This window comes from Struthio camelus, chromosome 21 (assembly GCF_040807025.1).
Source record: "Struthio camelus isolate bStrCam1 chromosome 21, bStrCam1.hap1, whole genome shotgun sequence".
Taxonomy (NCBI): domain Eukaryota; kingdom Metazoa; phylum Chordata; class Aves; order Struthioniformes; family Struthionidae; genus Struthio; species Struthio camelus.
Genome location: NC_090962.1, coordinates 3,523,903 through 3,546,707, shown reverse-complemented (window position 1 = coordinate 3,546,707; position 22,805 = coordinate 3,523,903). Strand labels below are relative to the sequence as shown.

Genomic DNA, 22,805 nt, shown 5'->3' with positions numbered 1-22,805 from the left:
AAAGCACAGGCCCAGAGAAAGAGGTTGGACCAAGAAGTGAAAGAAAGAAGAGAAAGGGATTTTTGTCACCCCCACCTGATGAGTAGGAACCAAGAGCAGAGATACAGATAGCAGGACAGGACATGAGAAAGGAAACTAGATTTGGTCAGTTCTTAGTTCATGAGCAAAACACTCCCTGCTGCCTGCATGGGGCTTGGGGGGGGGGGGGGGGGGAGTAAACAGAGGCTGCGTATTCATGAAGGTTAAACCTGAGGTCTTTGGCGTATGCACTGTACACCTCCATCCAGTGAGATATTTGTCACAGGCTTATCTTTAGGCATGTGACTCTTTGACTCAGATGACCTAGTCACAGACTTAAGAATGTATTTAACTCTGCAGCTGAAGTGAGGTAATCGGTGAGTATGTAGCAGGCTGTTGTATGGACCAGCTACACCAGAGATAGTTTAATGCTCTTTTCTACACGGCTGACACTTCCTCCTTAGCAGTGGTTGCTTTCCCGTAGGCTCTGTGCTTCTCGGTGACTTCTGCACCAGCTCTTCTCCAGGGTAAAGCGGGCAGGCATTGCGTTTGTCTGTGTGTCTTGTTTGGCTCCAGGCCCTGGGGCAGCAGAGGGGCAGGGATCGGGTGGTGGTGGAGCGCTAGGACCTGGGGGAATGCTCTGCCCTCCTCCTCCCGAAGGATTAGCCGGGACTCCCAGGGCAGGGCATGATCTCTAGCCTCTCCACTTTTTCTTTCCTATATGTACATGTTTTTTCTCTCTCCTTCTAGTTCATTCTAGAGCTGAGAAGGAGAAGCTTTGGGTTTCTCTGAGCTTTTTTTTTTTTTTTTTCTCTCCTTGCAGTTGGACTGTTGCCCGTGTCTTGCAGGGCCAAAGTTTTCTCTGTAGGGATATATCTTTTTAAAGCAGCCCAGCTGCATGCAAACAGCCTGCAGTTGAATCCACGCTTCTGGGACAAGTTTAACTCAGAGAGGAACAGCAGCAGGAGTACTGCTTTTGCCTCTCCTCCGGCTACTCCTGTCAAGATGGATTTATGACTTGAAAAGTGAGGCGGGAGTTGGGGGAGGAAAATTGCCTTCAGGAGCCAGAGACTCCACCACAGCCTAGCAAAACACACAAAAAGAGGCAGTCGGATCTCAAGGCGTGAGCAGCAGAGAAGTGGCACTCTGGGATCTGGTGGATCCTTGCACGTAATATGACTGATCTTAAGCCTTTCATCTGCCTTCACAGCGCCAAGCTTTTGGATTTAAGGTAGTTTGCCCAGAACCAGATTTTGATATGTTGGCCAAGACTCTGCTTTCTGTTGGTCTCTGGCTGCAGTTTGCTGCGGGACAAAACACACCTAAGAGAGGTGAGTGCTTGAAATGGCAAGGTGTTCCCTTCTTACATTAACCCATTTTATACCTCCCAGTTCTTAGAGCTTCTTAAAAGTTTTTTCAGAATAAAAGCTGACTTTTAGTTATGTTGTTGCTTTAGGTATATGGTTATATCTCTGTGTTACTTTGCAGGCACAAGGACAAAACAAACAAAAAGCCTTCCTGAGATTGTCATATTAGAAAGAAAATTTGTCTGAATTGTTTCCAGCAGTGGAAATGAAAGTGTTCGGGAAGCTTTCAGTCATATGGGTGCAATCATATGGAAAGACTTCTGACTCCTCATTGCTACCTATGTAGTGGGGCACCTCAATTAAGAGAAATGGAAACAGTGATTAATATTATGCCTATCCTCTTGTTCTTTTGTTAATCTCTGTAATTTAATCATTATATTTCCTCTTTGACATTATTTCTCGTGGCTGGTGCTCTGTGAAAATAGTAAGGGGAAAAGATAATGGGTCAGTGTCACAGAACTGACAGTAGGGAAAGGGACAAGGAGGAGGTGAATGTCTCATTTCTGGTTCCTGCACTGTAGCTGGGGGTAGAAGACTGCTCAGCTCACACTGTGATGGCCAAGCTGATGGGGTTGGTTTTACCCTCCCTTGTGTTCACAGCTAGAAAAAAGTTCTTTTCTTTGGCTGCAGGATTACTGCTGGCTGCTTCTGGGTTTCACTGGAGTTTGTACTTGGGAAATGTAATACAGCATGAAAGGTGATCTGAACTTTTTGTCTATCTGGACAGGAGATCCCCAGCAGCCCCGACTGCTGGGGGCTGATTATGCTTCTGGTATGCAGACCAGACCGTGTTTATTGCTCAGACTCCCTTAAAGGATAGTGGTTTCTGTCCCTCAGTAATCCAAGTTATGGAGCAGGATCTGGAGACACAGGCTTGCAGGGTGTTTTTGCTGCCTTGGGCTTTGTGTCGGGATTCTCCAGCGTCCACACAGACAGCAATTATTCTATTCGTTTCTGCTGCTATGGAAGTGAACGTGGCAGCCTGCAGCCCAGGCTAAGAATCATGCTCATTCCTTCAGAGCACATTAAAAAGTAATGCTTTCCAGAAGGATTGCACCTTGCTCTAGAGGCAAGGTTGTATGCATTGAATTATTGACATGCTGACTTTGGCTTGCAAACTGCCAAGCGCCCTTAGAGGAAACGAACCTGCCGGTTCGCAAGGTGCCCATTCCCTGGCAGCTATGATGTGGGGGCCTCCTGGGCTCCTCCCAGATGCTCCCCAATGCAGCCTTGAGCAAACAGCCAGTCTGGCAGGGCTCCTGGGCATGGCCTAGCTCTTGTGCAAAGGTGCTGTGCAGGGTGCTGTGACCAAGCAGCAGAAGGACTGTTTGAGACATGGGGATGCACACACACAACTGTGATTCCCAGGGACTTGACTGAATGTGAATGGGTGTGGCTTTATTCCCAGCCGCAGCAAACAATATGAGGAAGCTACTGCGTGGCAGTGCACTTCCCACATGCTCAGGAATACTCTTGTAGGGCAATGGCTACTGACTTCATGCACCGAGGCAACGGCAGAGCGCTGTATAACCAGCTCTGCCACTTTTATCTTTGGGTTCAGCTTCAGATCTCTGTTATACCAGGATGAAGTTCCAACATCTGTTACTTTGGGCTTTGATAAATGAAGCTGAGGCTGTCCTTACCTGGTTACTCTGGACTCTGGAAGATGATGCCAGCATGCATCTCTGCCCTGTGCAGACATTTGCACATGGCAGAAAAGAGCCCTTGTCCTAGGAACTGCAGGAACAGGCTGCATCCCACAGCTGCAAAGCAGCCCATTACATGCTTAAGATAGAGTTATCCACAGATATTCTCTCCACAACACTCTTTCTGCTGTCATCCAATACTTACATTCCACTTCTACTTTCTGCCTGTCTTGTTGACAAACAAGGACAGAGGCAGGAGCAACTTGAGCTCTCAGGGTATATTAGGTTCAGAGACAGATGAATGTCCAAACCTAATTATGCTGCATGAGGAACATGGTTGTAGGAGCAGGCAGGATAACAGAGTTAGGGGTTTCACTGGCTGATCTAGCCACAAGCTCCTGTGAGGATGAGAGTTGTGAGGTTCAGAGCTCTCACTTGATGTCTGCCTGCTTCACCCCATGTGGGTATAAGAGTATGCCTTGGCTGCAATATGTACAGCACTAACATGCAAGCACAACAAGAAGACTCCTACCTGCTGCCTTTCTCTTGGCTAGTTTTATTTGGGGTGGAACAGTTGTGGGGAAGAGGTGAAGGCCAAGGCAGGGGTGAATGTCAGTCCTCATAGCTGAAAGACGTAGGTGCTGTGCTGGATATTCAGAGCAGGGGATGCTGCTGTCCCTATGGATGCAGGAAGAAAAGGACACAGCCCATCCTCACCCACTTCATGGAAGGCCCTAGTAGCTGCCTGCCTTGAGGGCTAGAAAAGCACTTACTCATCTCTGAAACATGGCTCTGTGCCTAGCATAGTTCCATGATTCAAAGACTTACAGAGCTGTAAGAAAAGCAGCAGAGGTAGTGAAACTCCTGAAAAGATCATGAGAGATGACAACCCCAACGTTTTTCCTGCCAGAAGAATTTGTCTGAAGGGCCATTTCTCAAACTACAGCCTGTAATCTGTGACATGGACAAGCTGGAACCCACTCAGGCAATTTGGGCTTTTAGTCACACAAGTGTATCTTGCTTGGTCAGGTTCAACTCCTTAGAAAGGCAGGTGGCCTAGCCATCTCCCATGGCTCAGACTCTTTTCCTCCCTCTAACATGGCTATAGGTGTAAAACACCTCCTGACTGGCTTGGTTGGATATCTCCCTTCTTGGGAGAGGTGGTGCCTTTCTCCTCTTGCCTCTCACTGTGATCCTAAGGAGCCACAGGGGAATACCAACTGCATTCTTCAGCCTCCAAACTCAGCCCCACTTCTAGTAGAACTAGAGTTTAAAACATAGTTAACTGGGACAGGACACGGTCTCTTTTGGCCATTAAATCTGTTATGTTCCACGTAAATCATGCACGTGGCATGTGTTCAGATCCCAGCTGAGAGTGCAGGGAACTCGTGAGCAGATGTCTCCTGTCAGCATCTCAATGAAGAAAGATAGGGGAAGTCTGACAAGCTGCTTTTCTCCTGAAAAACATCTCTGTGGTGACATTTTGCTCCCATATCAAGCTCTTTCAAACAGTTCTTTGTATGACTGATCTGCATCAGTCAACCAGGTATCAGCTAGAGGGTGGCAACGGGATAGTGCCACCTGTTCACTGTTGTTCCCAGGATTTAAGTAGAGTTAAGGACCAGCAGTGACATGAGATCTGCAGAGTTCCTCCTTGGCTTTTCAGAAGCTAAGGCCTGACAGCTCAGGAAGGTGTACTGGGAAGGCAGAGAGATGCTAATGGATGTCCCTTCTCTCAAAATCCCACAGCAAGTGAGAAGTCTTCATTTGGCATCTTGACAAATATCCAGTTTCTTTTGCTGGAAAGCAAGGAAACTGCCTAAAATAGCAGCTGCTTGTGTAATGCAGGCATTTACTGGTAACAAAAATCCACAGCCCCACCTCTGGCTTTGATGACATGTCTGTATTGGATGGAGGACGAAAAATAGGAGGAAAGATGAAGGAACGGAAAACCCAAACCCAAAGGGAAGGATGATGGAGTGTCCAGTCACTTTATAAACCTTGCTGCATTCCTGTTGTAGAGAGGCCCTTTGTTTAATTTTTTCACAGATCCTTCCCGTTTACAAAGACGAGAGAGGAGGAACTTGTTTCCATCTTATTGAGGGCTGAGTGTCAAGTAGAAGTGACTGTGATGGTGTTTGCCTTCATGAAGGATCAGCCTTCTGTTCCTCCCGCAGACAATCCCTTCAGATAGCTCCGAAATATATATCTGCCCCCAGGTGTAATTGCTGTTATCAAGCAGTGCTATCTACCCTCCAGGCAAGGCATTGTGTGTCAAGCTGCAGCTTTTCCTGCAGAGCTTCCTAATCAACACAGCTGTTTCCAGCAATGTATGATGGCTTGAACCAGTGTTTAAAAGTTGGTAAAATTATTCCCAGCTCTTCTAGTGCCCCAGAGCTGCAGGGTACAGTCAGGAGAGCAGTTTGACAGGAGCTTGGTTTTTGACTCTCTTTTGACTGCTTTCTCTTTTGAGCAGGCATTCCATGGTGTTTTCACCCATGTGTCCCCCTTGTTGGTAATTCCAGCAGGAAAGGGATTTTGCTTATGTCTGCTCCCTCATGTTGTATTCCTTATTCCCCTCACAAAGTGCTAGTGCATGTGATCCAGTGCAAGACCTTGTTTACCACATGTGAGCAATGTCCTTGGGACATCAATCCCTGCCCTGCCAGAGCCCGAAGCCTTCACAACTTGTTACAACATTCAGGAAATGAGTGACACCACTCAAGCTGGTGGGGAATGGAAGGGAGAAAGGGAAACAGATGATTTCATGTTGGGAAGAGGCAATCACATTGCCAGATCCCCCAGTATGGCTTGCCAGCCAAATGGCTTGTGCTTCTTCCAGCTGAAGGGAAAGCACAAAGTTGTGGCTAAATGTTTGACTTGGTTCATGCAGCCAGAAGCTCTAAAGAAATTGCCCATCACTCTGCCCTGCTAGAATGCTGTTGGGAGTTAGGGAGTTCTAAGAGCCAGTGGCAGGTATTTGGAGGTCACCGGCTCAGCTCTGCTGTGTGATGTTGTGATGAAATTGCATGCTGCAGTGGGTAAGAAGGAAAGCTTACTGGACTTTACTTTTATTTTCTGCCCAGCTCTAAATGCCAAGCTGCTAGGTGTGTGCATCTGAAAGACAGGGCTGGGTCACACAGAAATGACTGTAATCAATGTAGATCTCAGGTGCCTGCTCCTGCCTGCTCCTAGCATCCTGTGCTTAGTCACTTCCAAGTAACTTTAATGTTCTTCATTTCTGAAGGCTCCATCTGATTTCTCCTGCTGTTTCATCACGGGTCTAATATGGCTCTGCCCTTTCAGCCAGCACCTAATACAGGAGAGAAATGAGGGCCTTGTTCCTGTGCTGCCTTGGTCTCTGTAGGAGCCCAGTGACATGTGGGCAGCATCAGGCTTTCTCCCAGTGCATACCTACACTCTAACACATACAAGTGTGGTCCTGGCTCATGCACATCTCTGTTGTCCCCTGCCCTAAGGGCATTCCCAGCACACCTGACCCTTTCTCCAATTTATCTGCCCCTGACATGTTCCTGAGCACACAAACATGGAGAACACTCCTGGCATGGAACAGAATGAGACACTCATGCCCCAGTCACATAGGGAAGTCTATGAATGATACCCAGTGAGGGAAATAAATAGCAGGGTGAAGAATGTCCAATAGACTGGGCCAAGAGGATCAAATCCTCAGTGGTTCAAGCCAAACAAATTGTCCACCTTCTGTTTTTCTGCTTTAATCTCGTGTTGTATGTTGATAGGCAGAGTTCTTGTTGGTTCAGGATCTCTTTTGAGCTCAGACCACTAGGTTTCACTGTCAGGAGATGTAATCCATCTCTTTTACTCTCTCATTGTTCCTCTGTCCTTGACCTTTCCCTCCTCCTGGTTTTGCCATCTTGTACCTGTCTCTTGGAGTCCTCCCCTAGCAAGGGCTTAGCCAACCCCTGCTCATTCCTGCCAAGCTCTTTACTGTCTCTGGGCCTGCCTTGGCATATTGGCATATCTTTCTGCAGAGCTGGCATAGGGAGCTGTTAGCATGAGCTTTCTCCTTGGAGCAAGTAATTTCTCAGAAGCCTTTCCACTCAGCTGTCTACTGCCCTGTGGTTTTGGCTCCCCTGCATGACTGCAGCACTAAACCACTGCATGTTGCACCAAGGTGATCTGTGCTTCAGAGTCCACACTGCTCAGCCGTCCCACATTTCCCTTGCTCACAGAGGAGCCCAAATGTGCTGGCAAAGATGTCTGGTCCAAGGCTTCTTCTCCACTCTTGCATCTCAAAAGCTGTCAGAAACCAGGAGAACCGTTAAAAGAATTCCAAAAGCATTACTGATATTCCAGCTACTATAAATCTCTCAAGATCTACGGGTGGTAGAAGAAGGAGCGTTCATGCTTCCCACACAGCATTTTTATTGCAATTGTAAGAAAATGGGTCAAATGATAACTCCAGCCCTCTCCTGCACAGCAGGTTCTTCATGATATGTTGTACTCTCCTGCACAAATGGGTTTGCCCTTTTGAGGTGTAGCTCCTAAGACTGTCTGGGGAAGAAAGTGATAGTGTATTCAGAAGGGCAAGAAAAGATCCATTTAGCCTAGCTTTTAAAGAGTGATCTAGAGAGGAGGGAAGCTTCCCTCCCTCCCTACACTCCAGACTTTTCTGCCAACAGTCATATAAATCAGGAAGCTTTCTGCCAGTCTTATGTGGATCGTAGCCTTTGAACTGAGCAGCAGCCATCCCTCTTGGGAGAGCAGAGGCAGCAGTTTCTTTCAAGTCTCTTTATCATCTCTTTCTTTTCCAAATATAGCTTATTTTTCTTGCAAGCACTGCTATTGTAAGGACATGGGAGAAACCTGTAAGTTGTTTTAGGCTGGTAAGTTGCCCTTGACCTTGGCAGTCACTCTCTGCCTTGAGACCCACAGTTTGCTTCTTTGTCTGGGACTGCTGTGCGTTAGCCAGGTGCAGCAGGTCTTCATGGTGGAGGCTGCTCCCGGGCATGGGGTGTGGGTGCCTGCTGGCTCAGGCTTGTGAGAAATTTTTGCAGCTCTTGGAATATGTCCCATCTCTGGCTTGGAGCAGAATATCCTGGGGAGCAGCCTGGCATTGTGTAACAAGAGGTGTGTGTGCAAGCTGAAGTGGCTCAAAGCTCAGAAGCATTCTTTCTGCAACAGTGAGAGCAGGATCTGGTACTCCCAGGTTATACTTTGGCTTTGCTGTCATTCCTGTGCCTGTGCCTGTGCCTGCCCCCTCCCACTGCCCTGGGCTTGTGGTTTATCTGTAATGGGTTAATAACTTGCTTGGCAAGACTATCATAAGATTTCATAAGTCTGTGCAGTGCTTTAAGATCCTCGGTGAATGCAGTGTGGAAGTGCTGTGGAAGCAGTATGTGTGCTCAGGAGCCAGAGCTCCCTGCTTTGTCAGGTCCAGGGTATCTCTGCTTGTGTTGGATCCCTGCTCCTTTCCAGCCCCTGTCCCTGTGCAGGATGCAAGAGTGAGGAGGTGAGATTCGTGGCCCAGGAAAAGACTTCCCTGTCCTACTGCAATAGTACTTATAGTACTTTGTGCTCCCATCTGCATATGCTATGCATATTGGCTGAATTTGAACCAGAGGAGTATTAGGTTCTCATCTCTTCCCTATTCCATAAGGAACTGCATTTTCTCAGGAGCCAGGCAGCCGGATGAAGTCAGGCATCTCATCCGAGTTCTGCAGAGTCTTTTGGCTTCTCTGTCCTCTCCCATCTCATGACTGGGCTTTTTCCTCTGAGAGACATGGTCTGCCCTTGCTATCCAAGCAGTTTCTTGAACAGTGAAGATCCTGGATGTGAATGGAAAGGAGGAGAAAGAGTAACTCTACTTTCTGTGCTCACTGCCCCCTTCCCCCATCCCTTGATAAATGTGTACAACAGGACTTTACATGGAACTTGGCAACAAAGCCTGGAGAGCAGGGAACCAGTGCAGGCAGGGAGAGCTCTTCTCCCTGCTCCTGGAGAGCTCACCACATCAGCTAGGCTGAGATGTACCTTCAGACTGGCCTCTTATTGGAAGAGCATTGATCTGGGTGAGGTGCAGAATATGCCCATAAAAGGAGTGACCTCCAAAAGCTCTATTTATCATGAGTCTCTGTTGGCTGTCTCAACAGGCAGGAGGCTGTTTACAGGAGTGGCCTGCCTTGGTTAATCCTGCTGAAATATGTGTGGACTACGGCAGCTGCAACTCTTGTGTGTTTGGATGTTGTGCCATTGTTCACAGCGATGGGCCAACTCAGCGCTGATGCTCAGAGTTGCTGCTGTGTCTCTGAGGTGCTCCAAGTGTTCTCTTGCATGATTCTTGCCTTCTTGGCTGATGTGGAACCCTGTGGGACAGGTGGTGTATTTGAAACGTGCTGCTGAGAGGGTCCCGTGGCAGTACAGGGCAGCACTTGGCTGCTGACCTGTATTGCTTCCAGGAGTGACACTCCTTCCAACTCCACTGCAGTGCTTTGGCCTTTCTCCCTGCAGTGACTCTATGGGGCACGGCCTAGATAAGGCTGTCCCACAGTGAGCCTGAATGCGCAGAAAGCAGTGGGGAACAAATGATCTAACACAGGTGACTTCGCAGTCCTGATGTGCAAAGGGATGGTGGTGGGGAGTCTCATGAAAAATTTCGCTCTTGTTCTTTATGATCCTGTAACCAGTTCAGGTTCTAGGACCTCAGGAGAGTTACGAACCAGTTTGCTGTTCACAATAACTTTTGTTGGTAATGTACTTCAATGCAAAAGGTGCTAAGAGAACTCAGTTCATGAGCAGTCACAGGTAAACCTCTGGTTAACACTTTAGTCTGGGTTTGCTCCTGTGTATGCATCTCAAAGCGTTCAGCAAAGTCTCTGTTGTGATCAGGCAGATGAGTCTAAGCAAAGCTATCCTATGAGTGAAGTCAGGGCACCAGAGAGATGGGCTGAGATGCCCCAGGGAGTTGTCAGCAAGGCTGAGAGTAAAGCCTAGGAGCCCTCACAATAGGTGCAAATAAGAATAATAAAAAGGGGCAGATCATGAGGCCTCTACAGAGCAAAATTCTCACTGAATTCTGAGATTTGACCCAAGACAACTAAGCTTTCCTAGCAGGTGCTCATGCAGAGATGGGTTCATACCACTTCACTAACAAACCTCTCTCTTTTCTTGCTAGGTCCCCAGCCCTCCCTTTCTGATTCAGAGGGAGACCTCCTCTTCTTGCTGGACAGCTCTGGTAGTGTCTCCTACTATGAGTTTTCCAGGGTCAAAGAATTCATATGGGACCTCATGCGACCTTTCACCTTTGGCCCCAATGATGTCCAGACCAGCATCATCCACATCAGCACCACACCAACCATGGAGTTCCCTTTTGACCGGTACTTGTCTAGTGGGACTGTGCAACAAGCCATCCGGGATACTCAGCAGCTGATGGGTGACACTAACACAGGCAAAGCACTCTCCTATGCCAAGGAAAAGTTCTTCAGTGAAGAAGCTGGTGCCCGGCCAGATGTGCCCAAGGTACTGGTTTGGGTGACGGATGGTTTCTCCACTGATGACATCTCTGAACCCATGCAGCTCCTGAAGGACATGGGAGTAACGGTCTTCATTGTCAGCACTGGACGGGGGAATTATCTAGAGCTCTCTGCTGCTGCCAGCCAACCTCCTGAGAAGCACCTGCACTTTGTGGATGTTGATGACCTGCCCATCATCACAAAGGAGCTTCGAGATGCTATCCTAGGTACGGTGGGGCTGGGATATAGTCACTGGGAATTTGCAATAGAGCTGGATGCCAGCTAGTGTCTGACCCTGCAGGGCAGGCAGTGCAAGAATCCCCTAAGATTAGTGGTCATCCTGACCCACAGCAGCTGCCCTTCTACACTGAAATGCTGTGTCCACAGCACTACAGGTCTAGGCACAAACGAAGGCTTTGAGGAGGTCTGGGACGAATATCTTCTGTTCCTCTTGGAAGGTCCTCTGACTGACTGGGTCATATTCCCTTCTGCAGCCCTATGGGTGAGCTGAACTTGTATTTGTAATGAGTTGTTTAGTGAGAGAGAGGGAAGGTAGCTCAGGCAGTGCATTATCTGAATTCCTTAAAAACCCACAAGACTTTGAAAGGAATCATGCAGGTCCCTGACTTCCCTGCAATTCGAGCCAGGCATGAAAATGCATGGCACACAAGACTTTAGCTCCTGCCTGCACAAGTTAATTGTTATCCAAAGGCTTCACGAACAGGGAGTGGTTTAGTTGCAAAAAGAAGAAGCTGTTGCCTGTGAAAGCAAGGTGCTCAAGCCCCTTGAACCCAATTTCCACATTCAGGGTCAATTTTTTTTTCTCTGAAATGCTGCCTGGCTGCATAAAGTCCTATGGAGGCAGAGGACACAGATGGGTTGAACACATTGACTAGCTTCCTCTGTCTACCTTCAGGTATAAGCATAGTGGCTGGCACATAGAAATGCCTAAGTCCTGCCTTCAAGTGGCTGGCAGTTGATGTTCTTTTGCCAAAAGCAATTAAGGATGATGGTTGCTATCAGCATTAAGGCTGTAGCAAGAAATGTTTCTGTACCATAAATCGCTCACTGCAACGTGTTCTGCATATGCCAAATCTAAAGCCTGACTCGGCTTGCACAGCCCTTGGCAGAAACTCCCAGCCTCAACTTGTCAGGCTTAGCAGGCTAGCTGCTACCTCTTTGTGGCTAGCGTGGTTGTGGCTGCTGCTGTGCAGTGAGCAAGAAGAACAGACAGCAAATTTGATTATCAGCACTCCTGTATCTTTCAAGCATCCAGGAAAGGGTCTAAGGAGGCCCCAGAAGCATAAACTGGGGTGGGAGACAGGCTTTGGAAACCAAGAGGTGCTAAGGTGCACACTGCACTGTACAATGCATGTCCTCCGTGCAGCTCCTGAGTGCCATCACCCTGGGTGTGCCTGCAGTTGCAAAGCTGGGTTCTTGCCTCAGCCTCCAGATGCCTCTGGATTTGTTTGGAAAGCAGAGTGAGTTGCTATGGCTTTGCAGACTTTCCATTCATTTTCTGGAGGTTCTCGCTCCATTGAAAATCCTATTTCAGTTCCCCACTTGGCTTCTGCTCCTGCGTGAGTTGGTTAGAGCTGGCTTTGGTGTGTTCAAGTAACTCTTTCCACAGAATCCTCTTAATGTAGCAATTTCATTCGATTTCCAATCACTGTCATTTAGAAAATAACACACAGACACTATGTTGTCCTGTGATCATCCACCTCTCTCCCGAGTGAGAGTGTGGCAATAGCAGCAGTCCTTCTACTGTATCAGGTGCCACACAGACCCCTAGATTTTTTGTTTAAAGTGGCTGTTTCAGCTTCTAGTGCTTCCTGAATCCAGATAGCATAAAACAGCATCACAAAATGAGAAATAGCTGTGTATCCTTGCAGCACAAGATTGGGTTAAAAATCATAAGATCTGCAAAGGTAATAAATACCCTTCTGTACTTGAAGGTAAGAGTTCTTCACATCCACCAGGTCTAAAACTTACTAGTCTGGGATTTTAATGGAAGGTGAGATTCTCACATGAATCCAGATGCTGGTGTTTTAAGCAAAATGACAGACACTGATAACATCTCATGAGTTAGCCTTAATAATGCCACATGTTTTCACCCTTCCCTGCCTGGAGGAGGCAGCCCTCATCACCACCCTTTCTGCTTCTGACCCCTGGGATGGTAGGGACAAATGGGATTCTTGGCAGGAAGAATCAGGTCTTTCCAAGTTGGGAATGGCCCAGTCTGGTTTTATTATCACTGCTATCTTATCATAATCTCTTGCTGCAAGACTCTGTTTTTTTAAAAGCCTTTTGTAGATGCACAAACGAGCCTTGTTAAGAAATGAGCTGCTTTCCTCCCTCCACCTCCTATCCAGGAAGGGTGTGTGTTTCATCCCTGCTCCATAGACATGCCTGTACAATGGTCCCTGGCTACAGAGCAGTTATTGTCTCAAGTAGGCTGAGAACCCTCCATAAAAGGGTTTAAACTCTGCAGCTATATATCTCCTTTATTAGATGTAAAGGCCTTTATATAGGGGTTGCTCAGTTAAGTTTGATCAGAGATCTGAGCAGACAAATAATCAAATAAGCTATTACAGCTGAGTCTGGCATTCACACTAGGGGCTTTCAGTCCAAGCCAGCATAAAAGCAACTACCAGGCCAGAGAGACGAAAGGAAAGTGACTCAACCTTCCAAATTTTAACCCTGACCTGCTTTAGGCTCTGCTGAGGCCAAGAGATGGGAAGTCTCTGCCTCAGTTCCCTATGTTGAAAACTTGGTGGGGTAATGGAACAGATAAGTTGGACTGCTTCTCATAGATGCTGGAACTGGAACAGTTCCAGTAATGCTGCTGCACAGAAAGGAGAAATACAGGGACTGTGGATGGATTATGTTCACTCCTTCTCTTTTTCCTTGGCATCTGATGCTGACAAAATGAGTCTGCAGAACACAGGGGGCAACATTCCTAGCCAGCCCAGCCATGGTCACAGCTTGCTCCAGACAAATTCCGCTCCCTTTTTGTGGTGTGAAGGAGATGGGACCCTATACCAGGCTTCATCTATTATGTCTTACATGTTATGTACTCAAGCAGACAATATATAGCGTTTGGTGCTCTCCTTCTGAGGAAGGACCTACAAATGTGAAATCAAGGCATTCCTTTGAGATGATATCAGGTTCTATGCTAGCATTCACTTGTTCTTCACTCAGCCACTCGAACAGGCAACCACTGACTTGGATTGTCCTTTGGCACCATCTCCTGAGCCAAGCTCTGCAGGAAGACGCCTACCCAGTAGTAACAAAAGATCAGTCACTTCCCATGAAAATTCAGGGCAACACATTCCTGATCAGTTAGAGCCATGGAGCAGAAATGATTTGTCCCAGGTCCTAGCTGAATCCACCATAGACAGGGTTATAGATCCAGGGCCAGAATGGTGAGTTCACTTGCTGCTTGCCTGCACTTCTTGCACATCGTAAAAGTAGCAGTGGTCCTGGAAGTCTAACCTTGACCTCACCAGCATTCAGGGGTTACCCAAGACACTTGTGGCTGTGAAGAGGTGTTTCTCTGTCCACGCTCATCCCTTGTGAGTCACTAAGAGACAGGAGGTAGAAGGCAAGTGTGTCACAAGCTCACTCTGAGCCTTCCCAGGAAGGCACTGCCTGGGACTGGTACCAGAACTTAACATGCTGTTTCCCTTCAGGAACATTGAGGGACTGTGAAGCATGTCATGGCCATCTATTTTCTGGGGCTTATAGGCTTCTTTATATGGTAAAGGCATCTGTAGTCAGGCAACAAGGAGCAGAGCTGGTTGTTATGGGTTGCCTGCAGCAGATCCCTCAGATGTTTCACCCTGACACTTTAATTTGCCTGATTTATTCGCAATGTGCCTGGGTTCTGCCTCCAAGCTGATTATTTCCATTCCTTGAGCGCTTGGCAGGAGTACTGGCACTCAGGCCTTTCCTCCGTTCCCTCTTCCTCTGTGGCTTGTCCACCAGTAGTTGCAGGGCTCCTTGCAGAAGGGTGCAGTGCCGCAGGCACAGGCACCATGGGGTGCTGCCTCCTACCCTCTGTCTCCTCCAAGTGCAGGGTGGAATGCTGCTGGCTGGCCATGTGTATGGAAGCAAGAGGGCAGGGCACAGAAGGGGAATGTTGCTGCCTGCCTGGGAGAGCCAAAGAACAAAGAGGAAAAGTTGAGGCTGCTTACTTGATATGGGGACGTTGTCAGGGACTCCAGCAGCTCAGAGGAGGAGAGCTGATCTTCTCCCAGTTAAAGAACAAGCCTGAGAGCATAAGGTCCTAATGTCTTCATATGCTGCTTCCATGGAGCTAGAAACAAAGCCCCTTTGGAACGGCAGAGAGGAATGGAATCTTACCTGAGATGGGCTCAGGATACCAAATGTGGTAGAATGGTAAGGTAACAGAGGAAGCTGGGAGAACTGCAGGACTTCAGCATAAGTATTCATGCCTGGCATTTGGGGTCTAGAACATAAAGATAGCATCAGCCTTGATGACAAGCTTCTGTGCAGGGACAGAGAGAGAGGCAAGATAGCACAAGGGTGTCTCTGAACACTGAATGTCATGAAACAATGGGGCTCTGTGAAACACTGCAGAGAATGACTTCAGCTGGGATGGACACAGCAGGCTTAGCAAATGCTGGACTGCCCCCGCTTGCTGCCTCTGCTTCCTGGGGTAAGGTAAAGAGCAAATGTTTTCTTCCCACTCTGGGCCACTTCACATACACAACACAATGGAGTAGTTTGGTTTGACTGGTAGATGATTTCCACAGGGAGCTCAGGGTGAAGTGTCCCCAGAGATGTAGGCACCTGGATGCCTGAGTTCTGTCTCTGGCTTTGTTGCAGACTAGAAAGATTCATTCAGTCTCGAGGTGGTGGGAACGGGAGAGAAGAAAGGTCATTTATCTCCCAAGCAGCTGCTGCAACTGCAACTGTAGCAGGCGGTGGTAATGAGTTGCTGAGGGCAGGAAAGTGGCAAAATACAGTAACTCCCACACAACTGTGGAGCAGTGGTGGTAGCCCAGAACCTGCTGGACTGCTCCAGATTCGTTCGTGGCTGGTGCAAGGTAGGCTTGGACTGGCAGGGGCATGTTTTCTGACATGCCAGGTCTCTCCACCACAGCAGGTCACTAGCATTGTTTGGCCTTACTACAGAGGACAAAGCAGAGAATGGGGAGGGAAAGTTAGGGCTTTACAAAGCAACTTGGAAGCTTGAGGCAAATTTGGTTGAGGCTAGGCATACCCAGAAGTCAGGATGCATTTGTGCTCTTGAGCGGCAGCTTGTTGTGCACAAACACACCTAGGCAATTGCTTTAGCCAAAATGCCACCTCTTGTCCAAGGGGTGAGGGTGGTGTGAAAACCCAGACATTGCTGCCTCAGTTTACACTTATTCTATGTTTTTGAAATTTTATTCTTGGCTGGCACTAGTTTTGTGCTCCTGAACCTTTCAAAGAGGGTCTGGCTCGTTGAATTCCTATGACAGGACCGAGCTGCACCTAGGTGACTTTAGTTGTCATCCAGTGTTGGTATGGGCAGTTACATCTTCCATCCAGAAGGGCCTGTATTTCAGATGTGCTTGTGTTGTGTGTATAAACAATCAGTAGTGATTTCTTGCTACTTTTTCTCTCCCAGATGTTATCCAAGCAAATCGGTTCCGTGCAGTGGATATCACCTCAAGCAGCTTCCGTCTGATGTGGCCCAAACTCCTCTCCCAGGAAACTGGCTACTACACCCTAGAGTATGCCCCAATAGATGATCCAGCAAGAAAGAGGACAAAGCAAGTGTCTGGGGCTCACACTAACCTCATGCTGAGCAACCTTGCACCAGAAACCACTTACCAGGTGGCACTCATTCCTGAATCCAACGTGCACTACATCCCTCCCCAGACAACAAGGGTTACAACGCTGGCAGGTAAAACATGTGCACAACCCTGACCAAGTGGGAGGGCACCACCATACTGAGCCTTGCAAATAGAAAGCAAGCAGGACAGCCCTTGGTCTGCATCCCACACCCTCATGACTGGAGGAGGTAGACAGATCAAAACAGATGCTTATGATCAGGACAGAATGTAGCAAGTAGATGGCATCTTTGTGCTGGCACTCCCCTGGCAAATCTTTCCTTAGAGAGGTTTTCTTGACTATGCAGAAGAGAGGATCAGATCTGATGCCCATAAGATGCCCTTCCAGTCTTAAAATTATGCATATTGGGGAAAGCAGAGCCCAGCATGCCTGAGAAGAAGGCAGAGGTTGCAGCTTGCAAGAATTTAACAGGGCTAAGATGTAAAGCCTGCTAGAGATAAAGCATAAACTGCTGCACATCCTTACTCACTGTCTTGGTATGACGGTCAAGCAGAAGCAGTGTTGCATTGTGTGGGTTACTGGCAAGGGGGAACTTTTACCTTCACAGCATGAGCAGTTGTTACGGGAACTAGGAGATCCCTCTCTCCCACCTGAGGCTGCAGGTGTGCTGTTGAAGCAGGTGCATGCTGCTTCTCCAGGCAGATGTAGCCACTGCTGCGAAATCCCTGTGTAAGAGCGGGAAGCACTAAGAGCAGGAGCAGGCCCCTCTGGGCAGACTAGTTATTTGAGCCAGAAAGATAACTCAAATTTATATTGGATGGCAACTTTTTGAAAAGTTGTACACTGAAAATCTGAGAGGGGGTGACAAAGCCAAGCTGAATTTGCACAAAGTTGCAGTGCGTCAAATAAGTATTTTTTTTTTTTGTACACAAGAACACTTCTGGCTAAGTAGTTTTGTCTGCTCTGTGCTGCACTGATGGAGAAACCATTTTCTTAGAGCTGAGCTGGGTTACACTGACATAGATGACTACAAACATCTAGGTGCTGAATAGATTTTCTTCTACCTCCTAGAAGCCAAATACAGTGCAGGTCAACTGTACTCCTCTGAGAGCATTCTGATGCCATGAGTTACATAGACTCATTCATATCTTTTTACACTGCTTGCAGAGGAAACCAGTCCAGCTCAGGTTCTCATCTCAGAGTCCAAGCCACACAGCTTCCATGTTAGCTGGGCTCCCACACCGGACAGTGTGATCGGTTATCAGATCCTGTATGGGCCGCTCCCTGGGGACTCAGTGAAGCTGCTGGAGGTGGATGGCAAGCGCAACAGCACTGTGGTGGAGAACCTGACACCCAACACAACCTATCTAGTGACAGTGACTGCCATCTACAAAACAGGAAAGGAGAAATCCCTGTCAGCTAAAGCATGCACTCAGGAAGGTGAGTGAGCAGCATTCTCTGCTGATGGGAAACAGTATGGGCACAAAGGGCCTCTGAAGTGTGTCCATCTTTTTGCACAAATTAGCTACCTCTAGGTGAAGCCAGAGAATAACTCAGTCAGCCCAGTTACTGGAGTTGGAAGAGAGAGGGTGAAAGCTGCAGCTTCTAATGAATAGCACATGATCTGCCATAAGGATGTAGCAGAGGGATAAGGCATAGGACTGGAAGAAAATCAGCCATGCACAATATGACCACTCTAACAGAGTATGCACTGCCAAGCTGCTAGTGAAGTTGCAAGCACAGCTGGCTTGGAGGTCCCTGGATCTCCCTAAAGAAGAAAGACAACTGCTTTTCCTTCCTCTCTGCTCGGTGTCTGTGCTTTGGTGTGATTTAGCATCCAGGGAATAGAAGTTTCATCAACAGAAGTTTCTGCTCTGAAGAGGTACCTGCAAAGATATTGCAGGAGACAAAATCTAGCTCTAATCAGGACTCAGGAGTGAAGAGCTCAGAGGATGAGAGGAGCTGCTTAGGGTCTGGGAGGTAGCCAGACAGGGCGAACAAAAGTTTTTGTGTTTGTACCAGCACAAAGTTGAGGACTAATTAGGTGCAGTCTGAGCATCTCCAGTAAGGAGATATGGAGGAAGAGATGAGACTGTTGCATCTCTACAACAGAGAATGACCAGACTGGCTGGCAACCCCTTCTCAGTAGTCCCCTCAGGAGGAACAAGGAGCTAAGCAGGAGGGACCACTCCATACAAATGGCTCCCAATAACATGGGTCTTCTCCCTTCTCTAGAGGGCTCCAAGGTGAGGCACCTTCGCTTTGAGAACATGGGTCCCAACACCCTGAAAGCCTCCTGGGACTCTGCCGATGGGAAGGTCCTCGGTTACAGAGTTAGGTGCCGACGACAAACTGGCCCTTCATCTCTCATCAGCGTTTCGCCACAGATCCACAGCGTGCTCCTCACAGATCTGATTTCAGGCACCACTAACAAAGTGTGTGTGAAGCCCATGTACAAGGACCAGCCAGGCAAGGGGCTGTGCCGCATGGTGCACATGCAACCAGGTGAGCTGGGGTACAAAGGGGACTCCTGGAGCCCATGTGCCAGAGAGAGGTGCCCTGAAAGGGACAGAGCTGCTGGAGATCCAACTCAGTGGAGCCTTCATGGCTGAAATATTCCGTGCTCAGCAGCTAACTTGTCATCAGAGCTACCAATCCAAAAGGGATTGTCCAAAGCTGGATTGCTTTCCCCATTTCTAAGAGGAATGCTCCTCCTAGTGGCATTAGGTTTGCAGGCAGGAGAAAAAGTATGCATTGGAGACACAGTCTTGTAAGCACTTTGGGATAACAACGCAGGGGAGGCTCTTAAAAACTGGCCTGGGCATTGGAAGCACTGTTTAGAAGTCACTTGAAGTGTTCATTACTCTGCACTTTTCAACTTGGGAGGCACTTCTCAAGCTAAGTACTAAACGCAGATAATAAGGCACAAAGCATCTGCTTTCCTCCTTCCACTACCCAGGAGCCACTTACTGTGATGAAGCACAAAGATACTTAATAGGCTGAAGTGAGGCAAGAGCTAAAAAGAAGCTGCGTGGCAGTGTAGAAGCGCAGCCTCTTGTCCAATAAGAGGCCAGAGTGCTGGGGAAGATGAGTACAAAGGGTGGGATCTCTGACTCGGTCCCATTTGGAGAGCAGGCGGACAAAGCTGACATTGTACTTTTTGTATTCTCCTAGCTACAGAAGCCCAAGGATATAAGCGCAGACAGAGCGCATGACAGGCACTGGAGCGAACTGATCCCCCACAGAGCAAGGGGAAAGGCTTGGACAAGATGGAGGGGTCTGGGGAGGAAGCCAGAAACCTCACAGATCATCTCCCAACCTGCACAGTGCATTGAGCTGTATCGACTGTTGGTGGTTGTCAAGCCTAAAGGCTGTCCTTAGTCAGGTTCTCCTAAAGCTTAAAGGTCTGCCATGGCTGGATGGAACAAGCAACCTGACTGATAGATCCCAAATCTGTACCGTCTCTTATGTAACTATGCCTGACAAATAGCAAAGAAAAGGCAAAGTGATGAATCTGCACTGTTGTTTGCTTGCTTCCTGTTCTCTATTTATTAAATGTTGATACAACTTTATTTTTTCAGCGTAGGAACATGTTCGAGATTCAACAGTTTACTGCACTGGCCTTTTATTCTGGGCATCTGCACTCAGTGAAAGAATATACGTGCCCAAATCCATTCCTACTGTCAATTACCACCGAAATTGATGTACTTGACGAAAAGCAACTTTCCTCCCACTCACCAGTATACTCAACAGGCAGCTCAAATTAACAATCTCGGAAGTATAGTCATTTCAGGCATGGAAGGAAAAAATCATTAGGAGAAAGAAGAGTAACAAAATACAGAAATGTACAGTACCTTGATGAGATCTAGCCCAAGCTACCAGGATCTCTGAGAAGAGGAAGAAAAGAGATCATTAACCCACTTGGCATTTGCCCAGAATATGAGGGTAACATCCTGCCTCTTACAAACTGCAAGGACAGTTTTGTGTTCCCAGGTGGTCTGTGTTTTATGGCAGAGCTTGGTCTGTGCCGTCTGAGTAGGGTTACGTCAGGCCAGAGCTGATGAGCTTATAAGTTATACAGTGGCTGTCCTCTATGTTCTTGAGGCTCATCAGTACTGTTCCACTCTGTCTCTCTGGCTCTGATGCTAAATTCTTCTGATACAATGACATACAGATCCTTGCTGGACTTTGAAGGAGCCAGATCCCCCAAGTCATTTGCCCTGGGTTTTGGTGTCAGTCTGAGAGAGTGGAAGACTCAAATACACGGGAAGTTACCTCCCCAGCAGGTGGTACTATATACTCTAAAGCTCTCAGCCCTCAGCTGAGTTCAGGCAGCAGCAGTGAGCCAAGCAGCAAGACCATCTAAAACAGCTATTTGTGTTTCTCTTTTAAGTACACACCTCCAAACAACAGTGTAGTACTGCCTGGATCACAGCCACTGAACTACACTGGCATACCTGCAAACAGTTTCACCTAGTCAGGAATGAGTCCTGCTATCAGAGCAGTTCTATGGAGACTTAATTAGCCTGTTCTTTGACTAATTAGGGATCATCAGTGTCCAGCACTATCATTTCAGGCCCTGTCCTTTACCCTCTGAAGACACCTCACACATCTTTAAATAGCTGTCTTGTCCTGGGCTCCTACCCAGCCCTAAACTTGAATTACATTTGAAAATCTTGTTTTTATGGGGGAGAGTATATTTGATTCCTTCCCTTTGGCCCCAGGCTTGAATTTGCTGTCATAAAGCTACTCTTCAGAAAGGGGAGTTTGAAAAAAAAAAAAAAAGGATTATTTTTCTACCTAGTGACAGAGCCATTTTAGGTGCACAGTTCCAAAATTCAGGGCTTAGGGCTGTAAGGCAATGTAGATACTTCTCTGGTAACCAAAAGCAGCATCAGTGGACATATACTCTCTCAGTAATGCTTGCTCTATTTTAAGGTTTTTGCTTATTTGTCCTACATGTGGAACACTTTTTTAAAACTATGCTGTACGTTTGGAGAGCCCCCATGCAAACCCTCCATAACTCTGCTTATGGGCCCTTTAAATCAGTTCCTTTTGGAGCTGAGAGGTACTTTGACACTGACCTTGTCTCCCCTGTGCTAAACTTGACCTATCTAGATTTATGGAGTATTTGTCTTGGGCTATCTCCCTGTACGGGAGGATGGGATGGGAAGGAGGTGAGTCACCCATTTACTATATAGGGAGATTTCATATGATTTGTATTCTCCTTTGGAATGTGCATTTGTGATTGATCAGTCTGAATGGAGACTGTGCTGAGGGAAAGATACAGCCTCTGGAATCTCTCATGATCTCAAGATCATCTTGTTCATCTTGCTGTAGGACAGAGATTATTTAATTTTGCAAAATTCCCTGCATAGTTTACTAATTCCTTAACATTCCCTCCCTTCCCTGCATTGTAATGCATCCTTTTGAAGACAGCCAATTAATTATACAACACAAGAGCTATTGAGTTGGAATGATTACTTCGTTCTTGATAGTTGTAGGGACAAATCTTTTAAGTATAACTAAGGAGAGGTATAAGTTGAAAAGCTGGTATTCATCTCAATTTTAAATGACTGAAAAATAAGTGTTCCGTCCATGACTTCATAGTCTGATTTACATGGAACTTTACCAAAAAAAAATTAGAAATACATCAGTCTTCAGCCTTACTAATATCTCAGCTTTAGTGAGAAATGAATACCATATTATAAGGAGCCAAAAAGTAAATGTCCCTTAAATCTTGGTTGAACTGGTAGTACTCTTAAACATGAAAATATGGCCATTCTAAGATAGACAAGTAAGTTAAACTGAACTTTCTTTGAACTAAAGCCTAATGATTTCTAAAGCTATTTAGGCATCCCACCTGCACTGAATTAGTGGGTGTGACACCCACACTCCATTATAGAATGAGAGCACAAACCATCAGTGTTCCTGATAGGAGCTGGATTCTGCCTGTAGGGGGATTATAAAGAGCGTCATCTGTGGGTGAGCTATTCCCATATTTTCTATATGATCCTTGCACCCTCTGATGCATGTGGTGTGGGCTATTATTAAATATTTAATTATATTAATATTAAAGATGAAAGATAGTCTTAAATATTAATATTAAAGAATTGATTATATGGAACTGCTAGTGTGATCTGGTGTGTCAGGTTCCATTGGTTCTTTGGCAATGCAAGATTCCCCTGCTTTCCTGTATCAAGATATTGTGGGTTTTTTTGAACATCACCTTCTAGGTAGGTCCTGATCCATCAGGAACCAGACTGAAGCTATCCTACCCAGATCCTGTTACCTAGACACCTAATGGTTTTCTGCAGGGAACAGTCAGCATGTTTCTCCCAGTTCCAGAATCTCGCTAGTTTGTATTCACTTGGAACAAACTTGCTCATAGGTGCATCCAGCTTGCCTCCTTCCCCTGCATAATCCCAGATTTGCTGAGATGTCAAAGTACAAACATAACTAGGATATGCTAATCTCTC

General features: G+C 47.1%; 1 protein-coding gene across 1 annotated transcript; it reads left to right on the top strand.

Annotated features, from left to right (window-relative positions):
• The first annotated feature begins 382 nt into the window (after positions 1–382).
• On the top strand, positions 383–19,845 carry VWA1 (von Willebrand factor A domain containing 1). The gene is made up of 7 exons (XM_009671542.2): positions 383–545; positions 842–1,349; positions 10,185–10,748; positions 16,160–16,438; positions 17,494–17,766; positions 18,562–18,831; positions 19,501–19,845. The coding sequence occupies exons 2-7, from the start codon at positions 1,277–1,279 to the stop codon at positions 19,539–19,541; spliced, it is 1,500 nt and encodes a 499-aa protein (XP_009669837.1). The 5' UTR covers positions 383–545; positions 842–1,276; the 3' UTR covers positions 19,542–19,845.
• The last annotated feature ends 2,960 nt before the right edge of the window (positions 19,846–22,805 follow it).